Source organism: Pezoporus occidentalis, unplaced genomic scaffold, assembly GCF_034315485.1.
Source record: "Pezoporus occidentalis ecotype Australia unplaced genomic scaffold, CSIRO_AGI_Poc_V1 ctg34, whole genome shotgun sequence".
In the NCBI taxonomy this organism is placed as follows: domain Eukaryota; kingdom Metazoa; phylum Chordata; class Aves; order Psittaciformes; family Psittacidae; genus Pezoporus; species Pezoporus occidentalis.
The window spans coordinates 3,713,502-3,733,074 of NW_026915376.1; the positions used below are offsets into that span (position 1 = coordinate 3,713,502).

The 19,573-nt window shown below is 39.7% G+C and overlaps 1 protein-coding gene across 8 annotated transcripts in view; it reads left to right on the plus strand.

The window, feature by feature from the left end:
• LTBP1 (latent transforming growth factor beta binding protein 1) overlaps positions 1-5,821 on the plus strand; it is a 196,397-nt gene extending 190,576 nt beyond the window's left edge. For all 8 annotated transcript variants that reach the window (XM_062629565.1, XM_062629567.1, XM_062629570.1 and 5 more), the window contains 2 exons: positions 3,373-3,522; positions 4,780-5,821. In XM_062629565.1, the coding sequence (XP_062485549.1) occupies positions 3,373-3,522; positions 4,780-4,949 (320 nt within the window). In that variant the 3' untranslated portion in view covers positions 4,950-5,821. The remainder of the gene's footprint in view (positions 1-3,372; positions 3,523-4,779) is intronic.
• Positions 5,822-19,573: the final 13,752 nt, after the last annotated feature.

The following is a 19,573-nucleotide window of genomic DNA, read 5'->3' on the forward strand; positions in this document are numbered from 1 at the left end:
AGCTTTCAGTCAGGTGTTCTGGTTCAAGCACCAGTGCTGTATAAGAGTCCAGTTGGGCTCAGGCTACAATATTAATTTTTAATATAGTGAAATAGTTTGTGCCAAGTGTATCAGATTCGTATTTACCAACAGATTTACAGCTAAGGGTCAAAAAGACTGCCAGTTTTCTTTCTCACAAATTAATTTTCCTTTGGAGCATAGGACAGATTTTTTCAGAGTGCATTTAGTTTAAAAGGGGGAAACAGGAATGCCTTGAGGCCATCTTTCCATGATTTTCCAGCAGCATTTATACGGGGGAAATGGAGACCAAGCAAGTCGTTCTTGCTCAACAGAGAAGATGTAGAGCACAGTATGATCAGAGAGTATGCATGCATATAGCTTTCAGGCTAGATGGAACAGCCCACCAAGCAGGATATGAGGAATTGTGTACAGCATCTCACGTTATACTTGAGGAGGAATATGAGGGTTCTTTATGGGTCTGGCCAAGCAAACTGTGAAGACCTGTGGGAGAGGACTGTTCACAGATCTCAGCATCTTCCTCAAGATCAGCCATCCTGTAAAGGTCCAGTGTATTTCATCACATTTTTAGAGAAGAAAAGTGGAAGTATCAGAAGGGACTTGTAACCTCCTGTGCTTCATAAATATGGCCCACAAGTTCCTCATTCCCAAAGTGCTTCTCCTGTACCAGGACTTATTTTTAAAATAACAGTAATAGGTCAGAATGGGGCAGGAGGATTACAGCACACTGTTAGAAGGGTGATGCACATTTCTTGTGCACATTGCACTTCATACATTTATACAGAACTACACAGATCAGGTTAATGAGGTCTTTTCTCTTTAGCATCCAAATGACCTTCTGGCTCTACACAGAATTGTAAAATGTCTTATTTCTTTATATTCAGATGATTTTACTTAAACAGTACTGAGTGTTGATGCTTAATTGAAATGTCACACAGATGGAAACTACCAAACACAACAAAAAGTCCAGAAAGATGGGCGGGTAGCAAATATGATAGATAAAATACTGAGCGGGGAAGAAGCATTTTGCAAGTTATATGAGCCATGGTGAATAAATACAACAAAATTGTGGACAGTTTTGAATTCAGAGCTGAGTCCACTGTCTTAGGCACAGAGGCTTAAGAGATCATGTCACTTGCTCCCATCCTATCACTGAGTCAGATACAGTGGCAACCAAATACATAGGAAACCTCAGAACACACTCTGTCCAGATCAGAGGCGTATTCCTTGACAGATGCAGTTGCCACATGTTTAGGGCATCAAAAACATCAAGGTCACAGTCCTGCTATGGTCTGTATGAGGAATACAAAAATACGTCCCATCCTGTGGCAGGTCCATGCACTTAGGTGTAGTGTTTGTCACCTGTGTACAATCAGCTTGCACAGAAACAATACACATATTTGAATTACAACCCAGGTCCTATCCAGCTGGTTTGAAGTATTTTGTGTAGTTGAATTTGCTGTTATAAATATTTTGAGTGTAGCAAGCTAAAATTACAATATGCTGTATTTATAACAGAAAAAAAAGTGTGTGTACATATATATGTACATGCATATATATGTAGATATATATTACATGTCAAATATGATGCCTTTTCTTTATTTAAACAGTTATGTTTTGGGGGGCATATTTCCCTTTCTTGGCACTATTTGTTTTTTAAAGTAGCAAAGGTCTTCTTTTTAAAAGACTCTCATCAGCCCTCTGCAAGCTGTATTAGAAATTAAACTTGGTCAAGTTTTTTACTACATTGTTACCATACATCACACCAGCTTGCTCAGTATCCTCAGTATTACTGCACAGAGATGTGATTTACTAGGTTTGTTGAAAAGATTGTAATATTTCCTAGTTAATGTACACTTGTATACATCCTATGTATTATATATGTTCTGGAGATGTGGCGTATGTCAGCAAGTATCTGTCACATTGTGCTCAGCATCTCCAGAATGCATTCAGTGTTAAGACTGATCACCGTGATCCTTACTAAGAATTCCACTCTGCTAGATAGAAACAATGTATGTAGTTGAAGAGAGGGGGAGTGGAAATGAAACTACAGAAGTTAAATGGAGAATGATACAGAAAGGGCAGAGTAGGAAAGGCAAAGCAGGGCAAGAGAAAAAGGGTGCCTCAAGACCCAAGACAGAATGGAATAAATACAGAAAGACAGGAGAACAAGCACAAGGAAAGAGAGAAATTCATATTCCTACGTAGCTTTGCAAATCTACATATCACAGCTGTTGCAACAATCTAAATCAGTAAATGGGGTTTAGATAAACCAGTAGTTTGTTTGTGCAGTCACTGTATTAATTATATGTTATGGGGCAGATGGAGAGGTGCATCCTACTCTATTCCACTCCAGCTCCAAATTCCCTTCCATTTCTATGCTATATATTAATTATGCTGGTAAACCTACAACTCCCAGACATTCTCAGCTTTTCCCTCAAAAGTCTTTTTGATGTGATGGGCTGCCATCTGCAGTCCTGTAATATCACTGCTCCACGAATAGAAAGCTAGTGCAAAAATACTGTGCAGGACTAACAGGAACAATTCAGTCCTAGAGAGAATCTCTAAACACATAAAAATTCAAGTAACTTTTTATATATATATCCTTCCTTATGTGTCAAAAAAGCCCTGTGAGAGGGAGCACAAAAGGCATTGTGCAAACCACTCAATACAAAGACAACTCTTTAGCTTTGACTACTCGCCACATAGAATTATGGCAAGGAGCAATTGGTAGATTATAGGTATTTGTACTGGCACCAGTCACGGAAGTACAAGCCAAAGGGTTGTTAACCAAAACCACAACAGGAAAGCAGTCACTGATTCCTTCTTACTTTCCTTTAAGGCAGTTGAGATCAATGTTTTTGTATGTTTTCTTCTGGAGAAATGAGAATGAAGCTCTCCCCCCTACCCTCACCTTATTTTTCTAGTATACTGTTGTAAGGAACTTTTACCCCAGACTTCACTACCACTTCTTACCTTTGTTTCCATAAAGTTTGATACACATAACAATTCAAAGTGCTATTAAGAAAACACTCATTTATCCTATAAAAAAATGCACTCTCAAATTATGCAGTTTCCTTTACCAAAAAAAAAAAACCAAAACCACAGGCTTTTAACTCAAAAACTTAAGAGTTCACAAAGTTATTCAGTTTTCATCTTGAAACATATCACAGTACTTTTCTAGTGCTTTTAAAACTCCAGATGGTGAAGATCTGCTAAAGCTGACCTATTTTCTGCGAAGTCAAGTCACATTCCAATAAACTTCTGAGACAGTTTCAGACTCCCACGATCCATTTGGTTATACTGCTTCAACAGCTCTGTAAGTTACTTGTTTGCAATGCTTTCTCCACCAAGGTTTTCTGAACAGCTTTGAGGAGTTACAAGCAGAGGAATGCGGTATTCTGAATGGATGTGAAAATGGCCGATGTGTAAGAGTTCAAGAAGGCTACACCTGTGACTGCTTTGATGGTTATCATTTGGACATGGCCAAAATGACTTGTGTTGGTGAGGACAGCATGTTACTTCATCTTCTTCTGTTTGTCTGTCAGTTTAAGGAGGGGCTGGAACAAAGGGGTTAAGAGATTATCACCTGAACTGCATTACAGATGCCAACTTTGACTGATTTACTGCAGAGGCCAGTGAATATTGTTACAGAAATAGTTATGTTTGTGTTCCTCAGTTCATCTTGGTCATTACAGCTGTGTTCAGTTAAGAGCCTAGAAATGAGCAGACACATTTATATAATGGCATGTAAACTAATATCAACGATTTAACACTAATATATGGAACAAATGTTTTTCAAAGGCTTTAGTGAGCTAAGAGAATGGAACTGGATCCACAGTAGAAGAGTAATTTCAGGATCATTACTTAGAGTGGTTGAATTGCCTAAACATGCAGATAACCACTTGGCGGGGTTTGGCCTGATTCTCCCTGATTTCAACAATCAACAGACTCACTTATTCCTTTCACTCTCAAACTAGTATATCTGCACAACTACTAACCAGAACATCTAATGACTATGTCTTCAGTTAAAACAACAAAGTGTGGAAGTGGCACGTGTCAGTAGAAGATGAAGCAAACAGCACCCCTCAGTGTATGAGCCTAGTAGAGACTGTGTGTGGGTATTTCAATTTAAGGTCTGTGCTGACTTTCTTAGCATTATGCTTTGTAACCCACAGCTGAGGTCTCCCAGCTGTATCATGTTAAGCTGCCTGCATGCCTTCTAATCTTTAGGACTTTATGGCAAGCTGGTCTCCTTAGCGAGAAAAGATGTAGCTCCTGTGTATTTCAAGCCAATGCTGCACAACATTGAGTGCAGGTAATTTGCTGTTTGCTGTTACTCAGTTGATGACAACAACAGTTCCTAAAGTATTTAATTTCTTAAAAATATAGATATTATACTAAGAACTTGGAGCATCTTTCTTATAAGCCACTTTTCAGTCATCAGCTAAAAACCTGAGATTTTAATATTTAATATTTTTTAATGTAAGTTATTAAATTTTTGGTCTGCAGCTTAGGCTAAGTTTGAATTCATAATTTAACAGTTTAAGGCCATTTAATACGCTATTCATTTCCTATAAGAACTTCCACCTCTTCCCAACTCATCTGTACAGCCTTTGACTCAGCCTACTTCCACTGATCTGAAATGAAGTTCTGAGTGTATTCATACAGCACATTCTATTCCTGACAATGCTGGAAATAAATGAGTTTTACCTACACACCAGACTGAAGTACTTGTCTTTTGATGTCCCCTTTTTGCAGATGTGAATGAGTGCAACGAGCTGAACAACAGGATGTCTCTCTGCAAGAATGCCAAATGCATTAACACAGAAGGTTCGTACAAGTGCTTGTGTCTCCCAGGGTACGTACCTTCGGACAAGCCAAACTACTGCACACCACTGAACTCAGAACTGGACAGTGAACTGGAGTAGAGGAAAATACCCATATCCTAAGCCCATATACTCTGCACTGTATAAAGAAAAGGAAGAAAAGTATTTAAGTTGAGAAGAGAAGGCACCAGTGTAGCAAACGTAAGGGGAGAAAAGCATTAAAATGTGTCAAAGGTGAGACATGATGGGCTGATTGTATGTCAGCTTCGCTGAAGTGACAGACCAAATGGACACATTGCTCTGTATGAAAGAAACAATCAAGTATATAGTGTGTTCATAAGAAAAAAAATATCTTTGAAAATAATCAAAAACAGTGCTGTTATTTTAAACAGAAGAGCTTTGGTTTTTTGGTTTGATGTTTTGTTTTGGTTTTGTTTTACTATTGCTTGATTAATTTGGCATTTAAATAGTGATGGAGATATTTTATATTACTATGTCATTTTTTGATTGTTCAGTTCCTTGCCTACTGTTTCTTTTCAGACCTTATTCTGATCAGTGCAAATTCTATGATACAGATATTTTTAGGCCATTTTATAAGAACTGTTACACAGGGTAATGCTCCTCCTTCTCTGGAACATTGGTCAGTGACTTCTTTTTCATTTGCTAGTTGTCTGCCCTGTGGAGCAGGCACCATTTGTTTTCAAATGTTTATATACCTTGGCGAAAAGTCCTTATATTCATTCTGTATTGTGTATGGTTGTTACTGCACTTAAAGTCTTTAGAACCTTTCTTGCCAAGTTCAAAGCTGCTAGTGGACAACATTGGATTCCTTTTGTACATTAAAACAAAAGATTTTAGCTCACGACTGTATTGTAATGTGTAAATTGAACACAAGAGAGATCTTGTATGATTACCCTAACATATTAAAGCTGTATATTAAAACTCAATAAAATCACCTTTTTTTAGAAAAAAAACCCTATTTACTAATTGTAGGCATTTTTTAATTGTTGTTTATGTTACAAGAATCAACCCCTCACGTGTTTACAGTACTAGAAGTAATTTACATTGCAACAGTTATGGGGAGTTGTCTGGCTGTTTCTTCTCATTCTGTTTTAATAAGACCAGAATCTGAATCAGTTAATGTTTGAAGTTGGGCTTCCAGAGGGAAGATTTCAAACACAGACCTACAGAAACTGTTTGACTTGGAAGCTGATTCCCATGGAATTTTTCTTCTTTCCTGTTTTAGGCATGTTTCCCACTAAATCTGCAAATAAGGCTCTTCAGTATCATGGCCTGGTTTTCAGAACCTACCGAAGAGAAAGGGGAGAATTTCCTTTCTTGATGAACTGTACCATCAGCTCTATTTTTCAGTGGAAGGAGAGAAAGAGATTAGGAGACTGACAGATGTTCCCCTTTGTCCTTCTCCAGAGTGAAAGAATTTGCTTTGGAAATCCCAAAACAGGTCTTTTTGATATTTTCCAAGTGAAATATTTTTCCTGTGTCTTTTAGACCTGCCCTGCATTAAAAGGAAAAGGATAACATGAGACTTCAAAAAGTGAGTCAAATTGGGTCCAACTGTCCGAAAATTAGATTTTTACTTCATGTTTCACCAGGGAAAAAAAAAAACCAACCAACAAACAAACAGAAAAACCAACCACAAACTTGCCTTGAATTTGAATAAAATTTTTTTCATATATTTAGGTCAAACAAAAAATATAGTAAGTTGTATTCTGTTCAGTACTGTGCACTCAGTAGATCTTATTAAAGCCCAGTAAAGATCTTATTAAAGTGCCTGTTAATATGCAGAAGCACCTGTCCTTCCCAGGGCCCCTCCTCTCTGTCTGTTTGACACTAGGAGTAGTGAAGATATTGCAGGTTTAAGATCTGATTGTGTGTTAAAATACAAGATCTTTAAGGAAGAGACCTTTTGTAAGTTGGCCAACTTCCCTGACTTTTCTAGAATTAAGCAGGAGCAGGGTGGAGGGACAGTTGCTCTTGTCATCTAAAAGAGGTGCACTACAAGCACTAGAGCTGGTCTGTAATTAAAAAAACTAATAATTCTTGCTTTCCTGCTGTGGTTAAGAACGAAGAAAGGTATGGTCTTGCTAGGGAATTCTGTAACTACAGAGCTCTTAGTTGTCCCATTTAAGGTTAATCCTATGATCTAATAAAAACCGAAGTCACAGTTACAGCCTTTCACTGGGTCTACTTTCATCTATCATGAAAATTCATAGACAAGACAGGGCTCCCCCCACTCCCACCTCCAGACAGCCTCTTCCTACTTCAGTGACCTCTGAAAACGGCCTAGGACTAACAGATGCCATTGCAATTGGCACCCCAGCCTCATATTTTTTTACATCCCAGTACTCCTTTAATCCTTCCCTAGCTAGGGAGTTAAAATGGCAGTATGAGTCTCCCCTTTTCCTAGAAGTACACCAGTATGACAGCTGAGGAAATAGCATTCAAACTTTGGTACACTTAGAAGTCTTCACCTGGGGACAAACACTACTGAGAATGTAATTCTAGCCATAAGATTGGCTTCTCACTAATTTATTACATCTTTTTAAAACAAGTTTTGAAGAGCCTGAGAATCTGCCATTCTTGGACAATATACCCTACAACCTCTTACTTTGTGTTATTTCAGACAAAAAAAAGCCAACCCAAAGCCAAGCTGTTCAATGAGCAACAAAACTAAAATGAAGCTTGAATTCTTACAACTTTCTCTCTTAACTCTCCCCTCAGCAGACTAACTCCAGCATCTTTGCCATGCTCAACAAGCACAGGCAGCACCCATCTACAGCTACCTACAGTACCAGGACAGGGTGATGGATGCAGATGCGACATGACTACTGCCAAACCAAGTATTGTCCATGCTCTCAGCAAGGAAGGTTAGTTGTGTTATTTGTTTCTAGGTGTCCATCAAACTTCACAGACCTCAGATTGTACTGGTCTTTTTGGCTAAAAGCTACCACTAGGCTCTGGCTCCATAGAAAACAAACCAACCAGTAAACCTAAGTCTAAGTGGCCTCTTGAGCTATCAATTTTTGTAACCAGCAATTCACAAAAGAGGTTTTGGTGTGTCCAGCCATCTTCCATTTTCCCTGCCTGATTCAAGAAAGTTGTAGTTGACCCAAGCCCTGAATGAAGGCTGAAAACATTCTTCTACTTCAATAGCCATGTCCTCATCACAGCCGCACTCTTCCATTACAGACACTATATAAGCAAACAATGTCCTTTGTGCATGCTTCTGCTTTTTCCTTTTGCCTCTTCTTACTTCTAATGTGCATTAAAACATATACAGGGAGACAAAAGCAGACCAAACTGCCTAACTCCACTTAGATCCCAGTGCTTGGTATTCCACGTTGCCTGGCTCCAGGCCTTCAGAAATGCTTTAACAAAGGAACCACAATTGAGGGAATTAAATGAAATTCAGCCCATCTGACCTCAGCCTCTGGAGCCCACCTACTTTGCCCCAGTGTAGCAAGGCTGGTTGTGTCATTTCACCTGGAAAGCTGCAGGGCTTAGAAATACAATTCTGATTCATAGTTAAACAAACATTTTTTTAACATCATTAAGATGGGCGTTTGGACAGCATGGATGTAGCCATTTACTTGTTACAAGCGCTGTGGTTTTGGTGAGAGCCCTCAAAATACAGAAACCACCACATTCAATTCCATGATTCAAGTTTCTGAGTGCAGCAAGTCTGGAACTGATTACAGCTTATACTAAATGGCACCAATACTTTTTACATCCATATGGATCCTCTAAAAAAAAATATTAGTGCTTTTTCAGCTAGCCATTTCCTTGTTACAAAAAGTAAAATTGCTGACATGGTGGAACAAAATTCTGCTAGTTTCCTTATAATGCTGCTGTGCTAATGAGCATAAAGTTACTACGGAACTTGAGTTACACACATTTTAGATAGACATTTAATATGAACAGATACGTTGATGTTGGGATCCTATTCAGTTAAAAATTAGCCAATGTTAAAATTATTCAAAGTGAGCACTAACATTCCTTGGGAAAAAACTGTCACAGCTGGACAGATCACTTCAAGAGACAAAACTGACACTCATGACAAAAATTCAGCTAGTCAGTGGCAACTGACACAAATCAATTCCTAACTAAGAGAAGTCCTAAAACACTAAAGGTGCTGAAATGGCTGTCATGACCTATTAGCTCACAACGACCCTTACCCTCATGGGGGTTTGAATCTCAGTTTAGCAGCAGAGGGGCTACTGGCTTTGGCATTCTTTCCTCACTTCTCAAAAGAAAAGTTGACAACCCCATTAGAGCGTGTCATGGGCCTGATCTGGCCAGCGGTTAAACCACAGTACATTCCTTCAAAGTGCACAGCAAACTTGAAAACCCCACTGCTGCCTCTAGAAGAGACTACAGTATTGTTCTTTTAGTAATGCCACCCACTTTGAAGAGTAGTTTGTACTTGCTGGGGATTCTGGTAACCCCAAACAGGCCAACAGAGATATTAAGGAGCCATTCAAGCAAAGAAGAGGCTTTCCTGAATGTGTGTCACAGAAGCTACTGCTCACTTCTGAGATCATTATTTGGTGTTTGCACAGCTTTTTCTATTAGAAGATCTGAAATTTACCTAGGGAAGCTAAATTAGGTGCCCAAAACAGAAGTAGGAACACTAAGAGTGAATGAATGAGGAAAATCTGCTGAGGGCTTCCCAGTGAGTGACAATATCAGCCTGGGAGAGAGTAACAGCATTCCTTGGGAGAATGCCAGTGCCCAGGCTAGTCACTATATACGCCTGCAGGAATAACCTCACAGAGCAGGAGAACTGGAAAATTTGGACCCTCCTGGGGCAGCACTTCCAGAGCTGTGTTTGCACACAAAGCTGTGAAAGATCTTGAACCCCAGCACCATATCACCCCCACCAAGCTTTACCATTTGAGCACTCGTATACCAAAAAGAGAACATATGTTGAAACAGGATTATCCTGTGATAACCTGCACTATTAGGTGATTTTACTACCTGGTGGGAAAAGAATGACATAAACCAAAGAAATGCAGGATGTCAGCTATGTCAGATTTCATTCAAGACCACTAAATCACCAGATATGTGTTTTGACTCAGGCTCCTAAAGAAAGCCTTCAGGCTGCCTGTTCTGTCCCAGCTGTGTCTGGGTCCTGTGATTGCTCTGTTCTTCTCCCTCTCAAGCTATAGGCCTGGGAAGATACTGCTGCTCCTCAGCAGCTGGGCAACCTCAGTTAACTTTGAGGTTTGCACTAGGGGCTCCAGAGGTCCCTTCCAAGATACATTTTTTTCCATGAGGGGAGGCTGTGACCTGACACAGGAGCCTCTTCTCCCTATCCTTAAGTGAGACAGGGAGCCTGACAAAGGGCATGTGACCCCGTCCCCTTCTTCTCCCACACCTGAGCACGTGCCAGAAGTGTGCCTTTCACTTTGGAGAAAATATAACACCCATCTGCTCAGCTTGTCTCCCGAGAATCCCATCCAGAAGGAGCATTATGCATGATATTCACTGTTGCTTGCTAATGACCAATATGTTCTTGAAGAGTTAAGTGGCAACCTCAGGTAAAAAGGAAGTTCTGCAGTAAAGATTTTGTCCTGATAGAAGACACAGAGAGGGAGGAAATTAGGATATTCTTATTTCTTTCTACACTGCCTTTCCCTTCCCCTCAAGTCATGCTTTGCTACACACTGCTTTCCATTAGCTCTGAACCAAGGGGGATGGAGAGGATACTGCTAGCCAGCATGGAAAATTTCTACGTGACAATTTCAGCATCACCTCCAATCCCTATCTACTCACACTGCCAGGATCCATTCTGGGCTGGATTTTTCCAAAGCACTCCATATTGATTTAGCTCTCCTCTCACCAAAGCCTGTGGCACCTCCATGGATTCCAGTGGGAGCAGAGCAAAGGCTGTACCAAGTTCTTTTGAAAAATCCCACCATGTGTGTTTAATGAGGAATGCCTCTGGCAGAAAGCTTTGAGTAGAACGAAGCAGATTTTTTTATTTCTTTAACATTAAAAGCTTAATTTCTGCCACTTCTCATCCAGGATGTAACTACCTGGAACGGTGGGTAGAACCTGTTCCAAAATCCTCAGCAGGATATAGACTGTTTCCACCTAAAACTGAGCTAGACTTCTCTGTTATCTAAATGGTCCCTGACACTTGTGAGTGGACACCATTCTCAGGATTCACACATCCCTTCCTGCTGCAGGCAGCCATCCAGCTCAACTCTGGCCACAAGGGCATTCCCCACTTTCTGTCTCATCCAATACCCCTGTCCGGGGCTAGTCCTCACTGTAGTCCTGCTTCTGTTTTTCACCTCCAGCACATCCTGTCATTTGCTCATTGCCCAAAGCCTCAGCATCCCATGCACCCATTCCTTCCTGTTCATTGGCACTGGACTCCACAAAGTAGTTTTCAGTCTCTAAATACAGACCTGACGTGGTGAAACTGATAGCTGCTATCAGGTACTTAGAAAAATCTTCCGTCAGGATAAACTGATCACATCCGTCACAGCGATCTCTTTCCTCACAGAAATGGCACCACCACCACCAAGTCAGTTTTATATTCTTCCTAAAACTACCCAGAGACGTGTGACATATTCATTTTCTTTCTTTTACCATAGGCAAGATTTTAGCAATGAATGTATTCTTCTTTGTCATGCAGCATCACCAAATTGACTGAAGAGCAAACATGGAATAAAGACGTTTCAAAAATAAAACCGGAAAAGGAAATCCTTTGATTTGCACAACAGTGAGCTGAATGAACATGGAATTGTCATTCACATTTGCTCATACTTAAATGTCCTTTTTTAAAATTCCCTTAAGCTGAAAAGAAAAAAAAGAAAGGAGCTACATTAACTACATTATTCATTGCAATGTCAGTTAATTTCAGTACGTTGAAGATAAAGCAGATAGCAGAGAGCTTTTGAGGGTTTCACTATTGAATATAAACAATACATAGTACACCCAGATATATATATTAGTTTCACATCTGGTAATAGTTCTGGTATTGGGTTATTCCACCAGAAGGCAGCAAGAACTATTTTTAGCCATGCTGGCCCTTACTTCATCCAGTAAAACTGGGGTTATGTTTGAGTGTTTGCTAAAAACATTACATCTACCACATACTAGACCTAACAAAACACTTGCAAATGTGTACCACAAGGACGATAGTCTAGGAAAACCTAACACGATAGGTATTTTCCCTGTCTAAACCCATAACTCAAAACCGCTTCAAAAGACTCAGCAGCATACAGGGCTCAAGGGCAAGGACCTTGAGCAAAAGATCTTGCACATGGTCTACCAGCTTCCAGGACAGACCAAAAAAACCAATTCAAAACAATTCAAAACTATGAGGAACAGAGTGCTTAGAACTTTTGAAAGCAATCTAGCAATGCTGGAAAAAATTGCTAATTCCAAATTTTTTGTACGTTTCAAAACGAGTGGTATCTCACTGAACGCTTCCAACTTCCCTGCTGCCCACACAGAATGGTTATATCACGAAACACGAATTTATAAGTAAATTTACTTATCATTAAATGGCAAATAGCAACAGTCAAACCAAACCTTTTTAAACTCTGGGTTCTGGGGTTTAAGTTGCCCTTACATAAAGCATTTTATTGTAGGATCATAAACAGGATGAAGCATCCACAGCTTGCAAAAGGTATTCATTTTATAATTAATAAATATTAATAAAAGTTAATAGACTTCTCCCATTGTACAACCAGCAGAAGATCTGAATCCAGCACCTTCTGTTCAAACACTGAACAGAAATATAGGCAAGTATCACAAAGGCCTGGAGGGACAGTAGGAGCGATAAAGCCCTTATAATTTGTTTGGGCTGAAAACCGCAGAAGAGGGCTCCAGGGAAGCCTGCCTTTCACGGGTTTTAACAGCAAAGATACTTTTTCTCCTGCCTTTGTCAGTAGAGGTCAGCACAGCATCTGAAGTGCCACATTGTTCTCGTTTAAGGAATGATAAAGTCCACAGCCCTTTGAGCAAACAGGGCCTTAAGAAACAGCTCCAAGACAACAGAAATGTGAAGCCTCACAAAAAAAGACACAGCAACAACCGAAAAGCCAGAATCCAAAAACCAGAGTAAAAGCATGCTACACGTTTAAAGGTTCCAATAAAGCAATTACAGTCTAACAATGGCTATTTAAAAAAAACCCAAACCATTAGCCTAAGGTAAAAGCTGCCACCTAAAAATCCCAGCTGACTAACATTCTGAGGACTCTTCCTGCTGCGTGCCAAATAAACTATTTAATCTCCCTGCACAACAAAATTCCTACCCTCGGCTGCGAGCAGCTGCTCTAGCTCATGTAAATCTAACACATACATACAGGTCAAGGAGATAGGGAAAGCATTAACTGCACTGGAACAAAGCCTAGGAATGCAGGGGAAAAACCCACGGACAGACGCTCATCTTCCCAACACAACAAAATAGATATCCACTGCGTGATCCTTGTCCCTCTGAAGTCAATGGAGAAACCTAGTAATTGGTGAGTCTCACTGTGCACACTGCTATTCCTGTCTCCTGGGGCCTCTCAAAGTCCCGATGACTGTCAGCCAGGAGGTGACATGCTATCACAGCACCTGACAGGAACCATGAATGAGCAACTCTTCCTCTTCCTTTTAGAAGAGGAGACTGTGGCAGTCAGCTGCTCTCGAGACAGGTGCAAGCAACAGAGATTTGGCAGTGAAGAGATGTCACCTTTTGGCCAAATCAGTTCCCTCCCCTCGCAGTGCATGTGACTGAAAAAGGGCCCATGTTTCAATATGATTTATTCACCACCTCAGCAGAAGAGCCTATGATGTTTGTCAGTATGACCCAGACTCCAACAGAGAACTGTGGAGCTGTATCCCAAAAAGCCATTTAGTACAGACTGCCAGTGGCAGCAAAATGGCTTGCACTACAGTGTATTCCATAAACTGACACAACAGTGTTTAGCACAACTTCACGTGTCTTCCCTGTTGGCAGTACTGGAAAGCAACACCTTGAAATTCAGAAATGTTTGATCAGCAAATGGAAGCCCCTTGGAACAGTGGCAATGGAAGCTACAGGAGAACAAATTCACACTAATATACAGCGAAAGTAACTCATCTTGGTCAATGAATTATAGTGAGGGGAAACTAGCATAAATGAGAACCTAATTCCATCAGTCTAACAAAAAGCAGATGGATTTTAGCCACTTTAAAATATTTCCTTTCCTAATTACACCTGGCTACAAAGGATAAGTAAAATGGTATGCACCCATCTTCTAGCAACCATGAAAAAGTTAACAGAGTCCTGTAAAGGAAGTCTTTTTGCTAGAGATGCATTACCTTTAAAACACATTGTTGCTCTTTTATTAGCACATTATACACAAAGGAGGAAACAATTTCTCCCTGCTATATGTTTTCTCGCCTTTTTTTCTTGTAAACTTCAGTTCTAAAAGACACATATTAAAATAAATGTAAGAGTACAATAAATATAAGAGGAAAGATCAAACATGTAAAGGCTGAAGTGCAGGACTATTAGTGCAAGACTATCATGCCTGAGGTCTTCTAGCCATTATTAATACCTCTGACTCATAGTGCAAATCAGTAAAAAATGGGCACCCTTTTGTGCCAAGTGCTTTAAAAAAGGCTTTCTCTCAACAGAGGTATAACATGAGAAAATAAGATGGTTACAGATGGAAAAAGTATACAAGGAAATGATAATGCTAGTAATAGTGACAGCAGCTGCCTATCCCATATGAAGAAGGGATGCAGTCAGGAATGGGGACTTCTGACATGGCATCCTGAGCAGCCAGCAGAGCAGAGAAGTCACTTACTTACAAAGATGGGCAGCACCAGAAGATGAACTTTTGGGAGATAATTTCTGACAGTTCAGGAACCTGATGAAATTTTCAGTTGCCCCTTTTACCTTCCTGGAACAAAATACCACCTGCAGCAACAGCGTTGACATTTTGTGACAATGGTGTGACAAAGGAGAGGTTTGCAGAAGGCCAGTGAGGTAACGTTGCAGTTGTTTATAGCCCCTTCCCACAAGTGGGGGAGAAAAAACAAGGGTGCTTGAATGAATTATTTTACAAGTGGGAACATAACATAGGATGTAATCATGAGCTGGCTGGAAGCACAGATCGGCTCTGCCAGACTAAATTACACACAGGGCAGAAGTAGAATGCAGAGAACCTTGAATACAAAGATGTAACTGAAAAGGGAAGAGTAGACAAGTAAATTACAAGGAGGAAAAAGATGAAAAGCAGAAACAGCCAACAGAATAAGATTTCAAGATAAAAGTATTACTTCCTGTGAGACCTTTGGCAAGTTAGTCCATTTCCTCATCAATACCATGGGGATAATGTTTCCTGCTGTCACCACCTCCCTAGAAGATTTAAGCTCCTGGTTGGCTGTACAGAAATCAATCACAGAGAAGAGGTGAGAAAGTACAAAAGATTTGAGACTTAAGAACTCTAAGGTTTTGTAAATGAAGCTTTAATCTTCACTATTACACTGCCATGCATGTTCTTTGTTTAAGGAACAGAGAAAAAAAATAGACATTGTGTTTTGGTAAGAAAGAAGGGGAAAAACAAATTAGACTTCTATTTGTGGTCTCCCTTCATTACCGCACAACAAATCTAAAACACACACAGATAGTTTATGGCATGAGGGATTACAGACCACAACTGTGCTAACCTCATCAGGCCACAAATACGCAGGGCAGACAACCAGACTTCTACATGTACATTGACTCACAGCTTGAGTCTGACTTGCGGTTTTCCCTGACTTCTTTATTTAAGATCACAATGAACTGTTCTTCAGCTTGCCCCATAGGCTTTAAGCAGGAGATCTGTTGGTTTATTTCTATGTTTTGATGATTTGCTTCAGTGGCAGGGGGGAGGAAAACATACATGTTTCTGTACAGTGAACATAAGCTACAATTAGAAAGGCCCTTAAACGCAGAGCTCCTCAGCTGCTATAAACTGCACAAATCCATTAAAACCAATTGGCCAAATTCCCTAGACGGCTTAAATCAGCGTCACTCCACTGCAGTTGATGAAGCAACACCAATCTGTAGAAGCTAGGGATCTGGCCCACAGACTGTACTGCAGTCCAAAAAGACCATCTGTGTTTAACAGGATAGGAAATCAAAAGGAAAGTTTGTGTCCTTATAATTTACTCAATACTACTGACACAATGGTTTTCCATAGTTTTAAGTCAGGTAGACTAAACAAAAGCTATACAAGATAAAAAGTGGTTTGTTGTTTCTTCCTCAGTATAGCTTTACCAGGGAAAGTTATGTAATTTCTTGCAACATATTCCACGAGGCAATGAAACATGAAGACATGAAGGAGACAACTGAAGAGACAAGAGGGACAGGAATAACCATATAAACCATCCAAACTATTTAATGAATTATAGGCAAGACAAACTAGAGCGTGCTGCCCTGGTTATGCTGACTTTATGTCAAACCCATTCCCACTGATGTCAGTGGAAAGAGTAGCATAACACAATGTTGCTCAGCAGCACAAGGGAAGCACAGAATAGAAGCAGAGGAGAAGGCTCAGGTAGTTCAGCTTTTTATTTTGGATGCTATTCTGAAAAGATTCCACATTCAAATGTCATGGGAATTTGGATACCGTTTTTAGCATTCTGACTGTGAAAAGCCAGATGCAGATCTAGAACTAACTCAGTAATCAGCACCAGGGGGGAAACCATAACAAAGCATCTAGGTTCATGTTTTGAGGCTCATTGGTAAAAATCAAAATTATTTGTGCAAAGCTCCTTTGAGGTGCCTAGTAAAAAGCAGCGTCTTTGTCATGCCGCCATGGCAGACCTCAGTCTAAGCTTTCTGTGGTGAAGAATTCATGTTTCTCTGTACTTGAACAAGCAGACCTTGCATACAGAAACTTGCTGAAAAGAGTTTACTTACATCCTTAGCACATGTACATATGCATGTGTTTTCACGGTACAGAGTGTAAATGGACTACGAAGACAAGATGCTTTGAATTCTGGGGGACCAAAAACATCCCCATGAATTCTGGGCACAGTGTTACTCTGCATCTGTTCATGCTGCCATTGTTTGTCCTAGAGGCTAATGGATAAGAAATACAAGCAAAAATGGTTCTGTAAGAGAAAATACATCTCTTCTGCTTTGACACAGAAAAAACTAATTTACAACATCTGCTCTCAGCAACTCTTCCTCAGCCTGGCTCTCTTCTGGCTCCACCAGCTACCTGATCAATCCCCAAAAGAAACTCTGAAGCGGAAAGTCTAAATACCTCTCTCAAAACAGATTCTCTCCTCAAGACTGCAAGAGTAAAGTGGGAGTGAAACAATTTGCACACTGGGTGAGAAATTCTTCCAGTGCGCAAAGTCAGAATGACAGGAGAGAAATCCTGCTTTAACCTTGCATTCAATTTTTAATGTTTGGAGATGCTTTGAATGACATTGAGAAAATACGTGCATGTCTGAAAGAACAGCTACCAGCAAAATCAGTGTGAGCAGGCTCTACTGGCACCATGCTGACTGATGCAAGACAAGCAAGCTATTCAAGGCTAAGCCTCTCCAGGGCTCTGGTAGTGCTTGGTGCTAACTGCACCACAACACACAGAAAATGTGTGATACAAATTCATGTCTGTAACCACTAGCAACTCATCGAGCAGATTGAAGATTTAAACTAAACTACATTTAAATAAAAACATGCACAAGTGAAATACTGCTAAGCAGCTTTGCATTGAAGCACTGTTATACTGTGGAGATCAACTTTGCAGAAACAGGGTTAGTTAGGCCTATTCCACAGCTGCCCATAATAATGAATTCAAACAACTTTTATCATTGCCAGTTCTTCAGCCTTGGTCTAAGGTCTGAAAGAGCCAGAAAGACTGAAGCTTGTCTTCAGTCATCTTCATGACAGAATTTTCTCAGCTAAAATGGGCTTCAGCTAAGTCAGTATTTGATCCTCTGTTCACTACAAAGGACCTTTGTTAGATTTGTAGTATGGGGTCTGCAAAGATCAACCTCTTCCTAAGAATTTACTAATTACCAATATTAACGCACACCAAAAAAAAACTGTAAATATTGTAACTTTCAGGTCCTTCTATAAATTAAATTACTCATTTTGAGAGGAGTTTTGCTTGGAGTATTCAATTTTGATTTATTTAAAAGTACTTTCAAGGAAAACTTGGGTATTATTATTAATTTTCACGAATTCAACAACAATGTCTATTCACTCACCACTTGTATGTTTATTTGTTTTTCATAAATAATTACATTCTTGTCATGAGAAATGGGATCATTGCAAAGTTCTCAACAAGGCAGGCACGTCCCTGAAAATGCTCTTGATATTTACATAAACTGCTGTAGCATTATCTAGTCTACATAAACCTAACACAGATTTGAAAATTCATACCTAAGCCACCATACTAGCTAACAGTCATGATCACTGCCTACATAATGTGGCTGAAACAAAAGGTTTAGCATTCTCCAAATTCCTTAAATGCCACAGGGCCTTAACTCTCACCACTTTCAGCAGGATTTGTATATAGATCTTAAACAGAAGAAAAATTACTTGTCCACATAGCAACATCTATCTTTAAAGTCTCTACCTTCCCACTAAAATAATCACCAATCGCAAACAATGCATTAACTATCTTCAAGAAGCACACTGCTATTCTAACATGAAACTAACAATGTAAAGACCCACAGGGAAAGCTTTCTTACAGCAATTTGCCTCATTTGTATAAATTGAAGGAAAGGCATGTACCTCACACAGCAGAGAAAGTAGGAAGAAGAGATAAAAGCTAGGTAAGTACAGTATTCTGCTATCATCTTAATTGAATATAATGTGAAAATGGTTCTTTTTTTTCTTTTAGCTTGACAGGGCCTTGGAAGCTTGGTATGTTTTTTATAAACACTAAGCTGAAAATAATTAAAATTGGAAAGTTTCTGATCAAAGAACTGACCCAAAGCCCATTTATCTCAAATTAATTCATAAACATATTTGAGGATTTTAACAGAGTTGCGATTCAAGAGCTGTAGCTGAACCTCATTGAATACCTGCACAACAGTTGGTTTTCTGGCATATAAACGCACTTAGCTTGCTTAAATAATTCCAACGTTAGTCTCTGGCCTGAGGCTGCAGACTAAGTTTCGCTAAGGAAGAAAGTACTCAGATGAAATGATGATGCACTGACTTTAAACATCATGCTTAAGCATGCGAGATCTCCACCCAAAACATGTATTTTGCTATCCTACAGCATGTTGGCCATCTTTGTCCTCTCTTCCAAACCAAAGAACATCTTTGTTCCAACTCTCCAGTCTCAAACAATTTCAAAGCTTTAACTGAAATTAAATACTTGAGGGAAGTGATAACTACTCAAGGATAAGGTCAAAAGGCACAGTGCTACTGTGCCTCCTCATTTTTTGGTAAAGTACAAAAGATGACATCCTACATGCTTTTGAACAAGTGTTTTCCTCATGCAGGAGAACTGTGTCTGCAGACAGAGAATTATCAAATTCTTTTACTTATATTGCTGGGGGAGGGCAAAAACAGCTAAGATCTTTCCTTTGTTTAAATGCATTTCCTGCCTTCCTTACTGCTATAGACTGTGTTGTGCAGGCCTATTTATAGTCCAAAGAAAGGAAAAAGCACCACTGGAGGCAGGAAAACTAAGTTGGGAAAGAATAGAAGGAAGTGTGGCTGCCATTTAGCCAAACAATCTAGAACTAATTAAGCT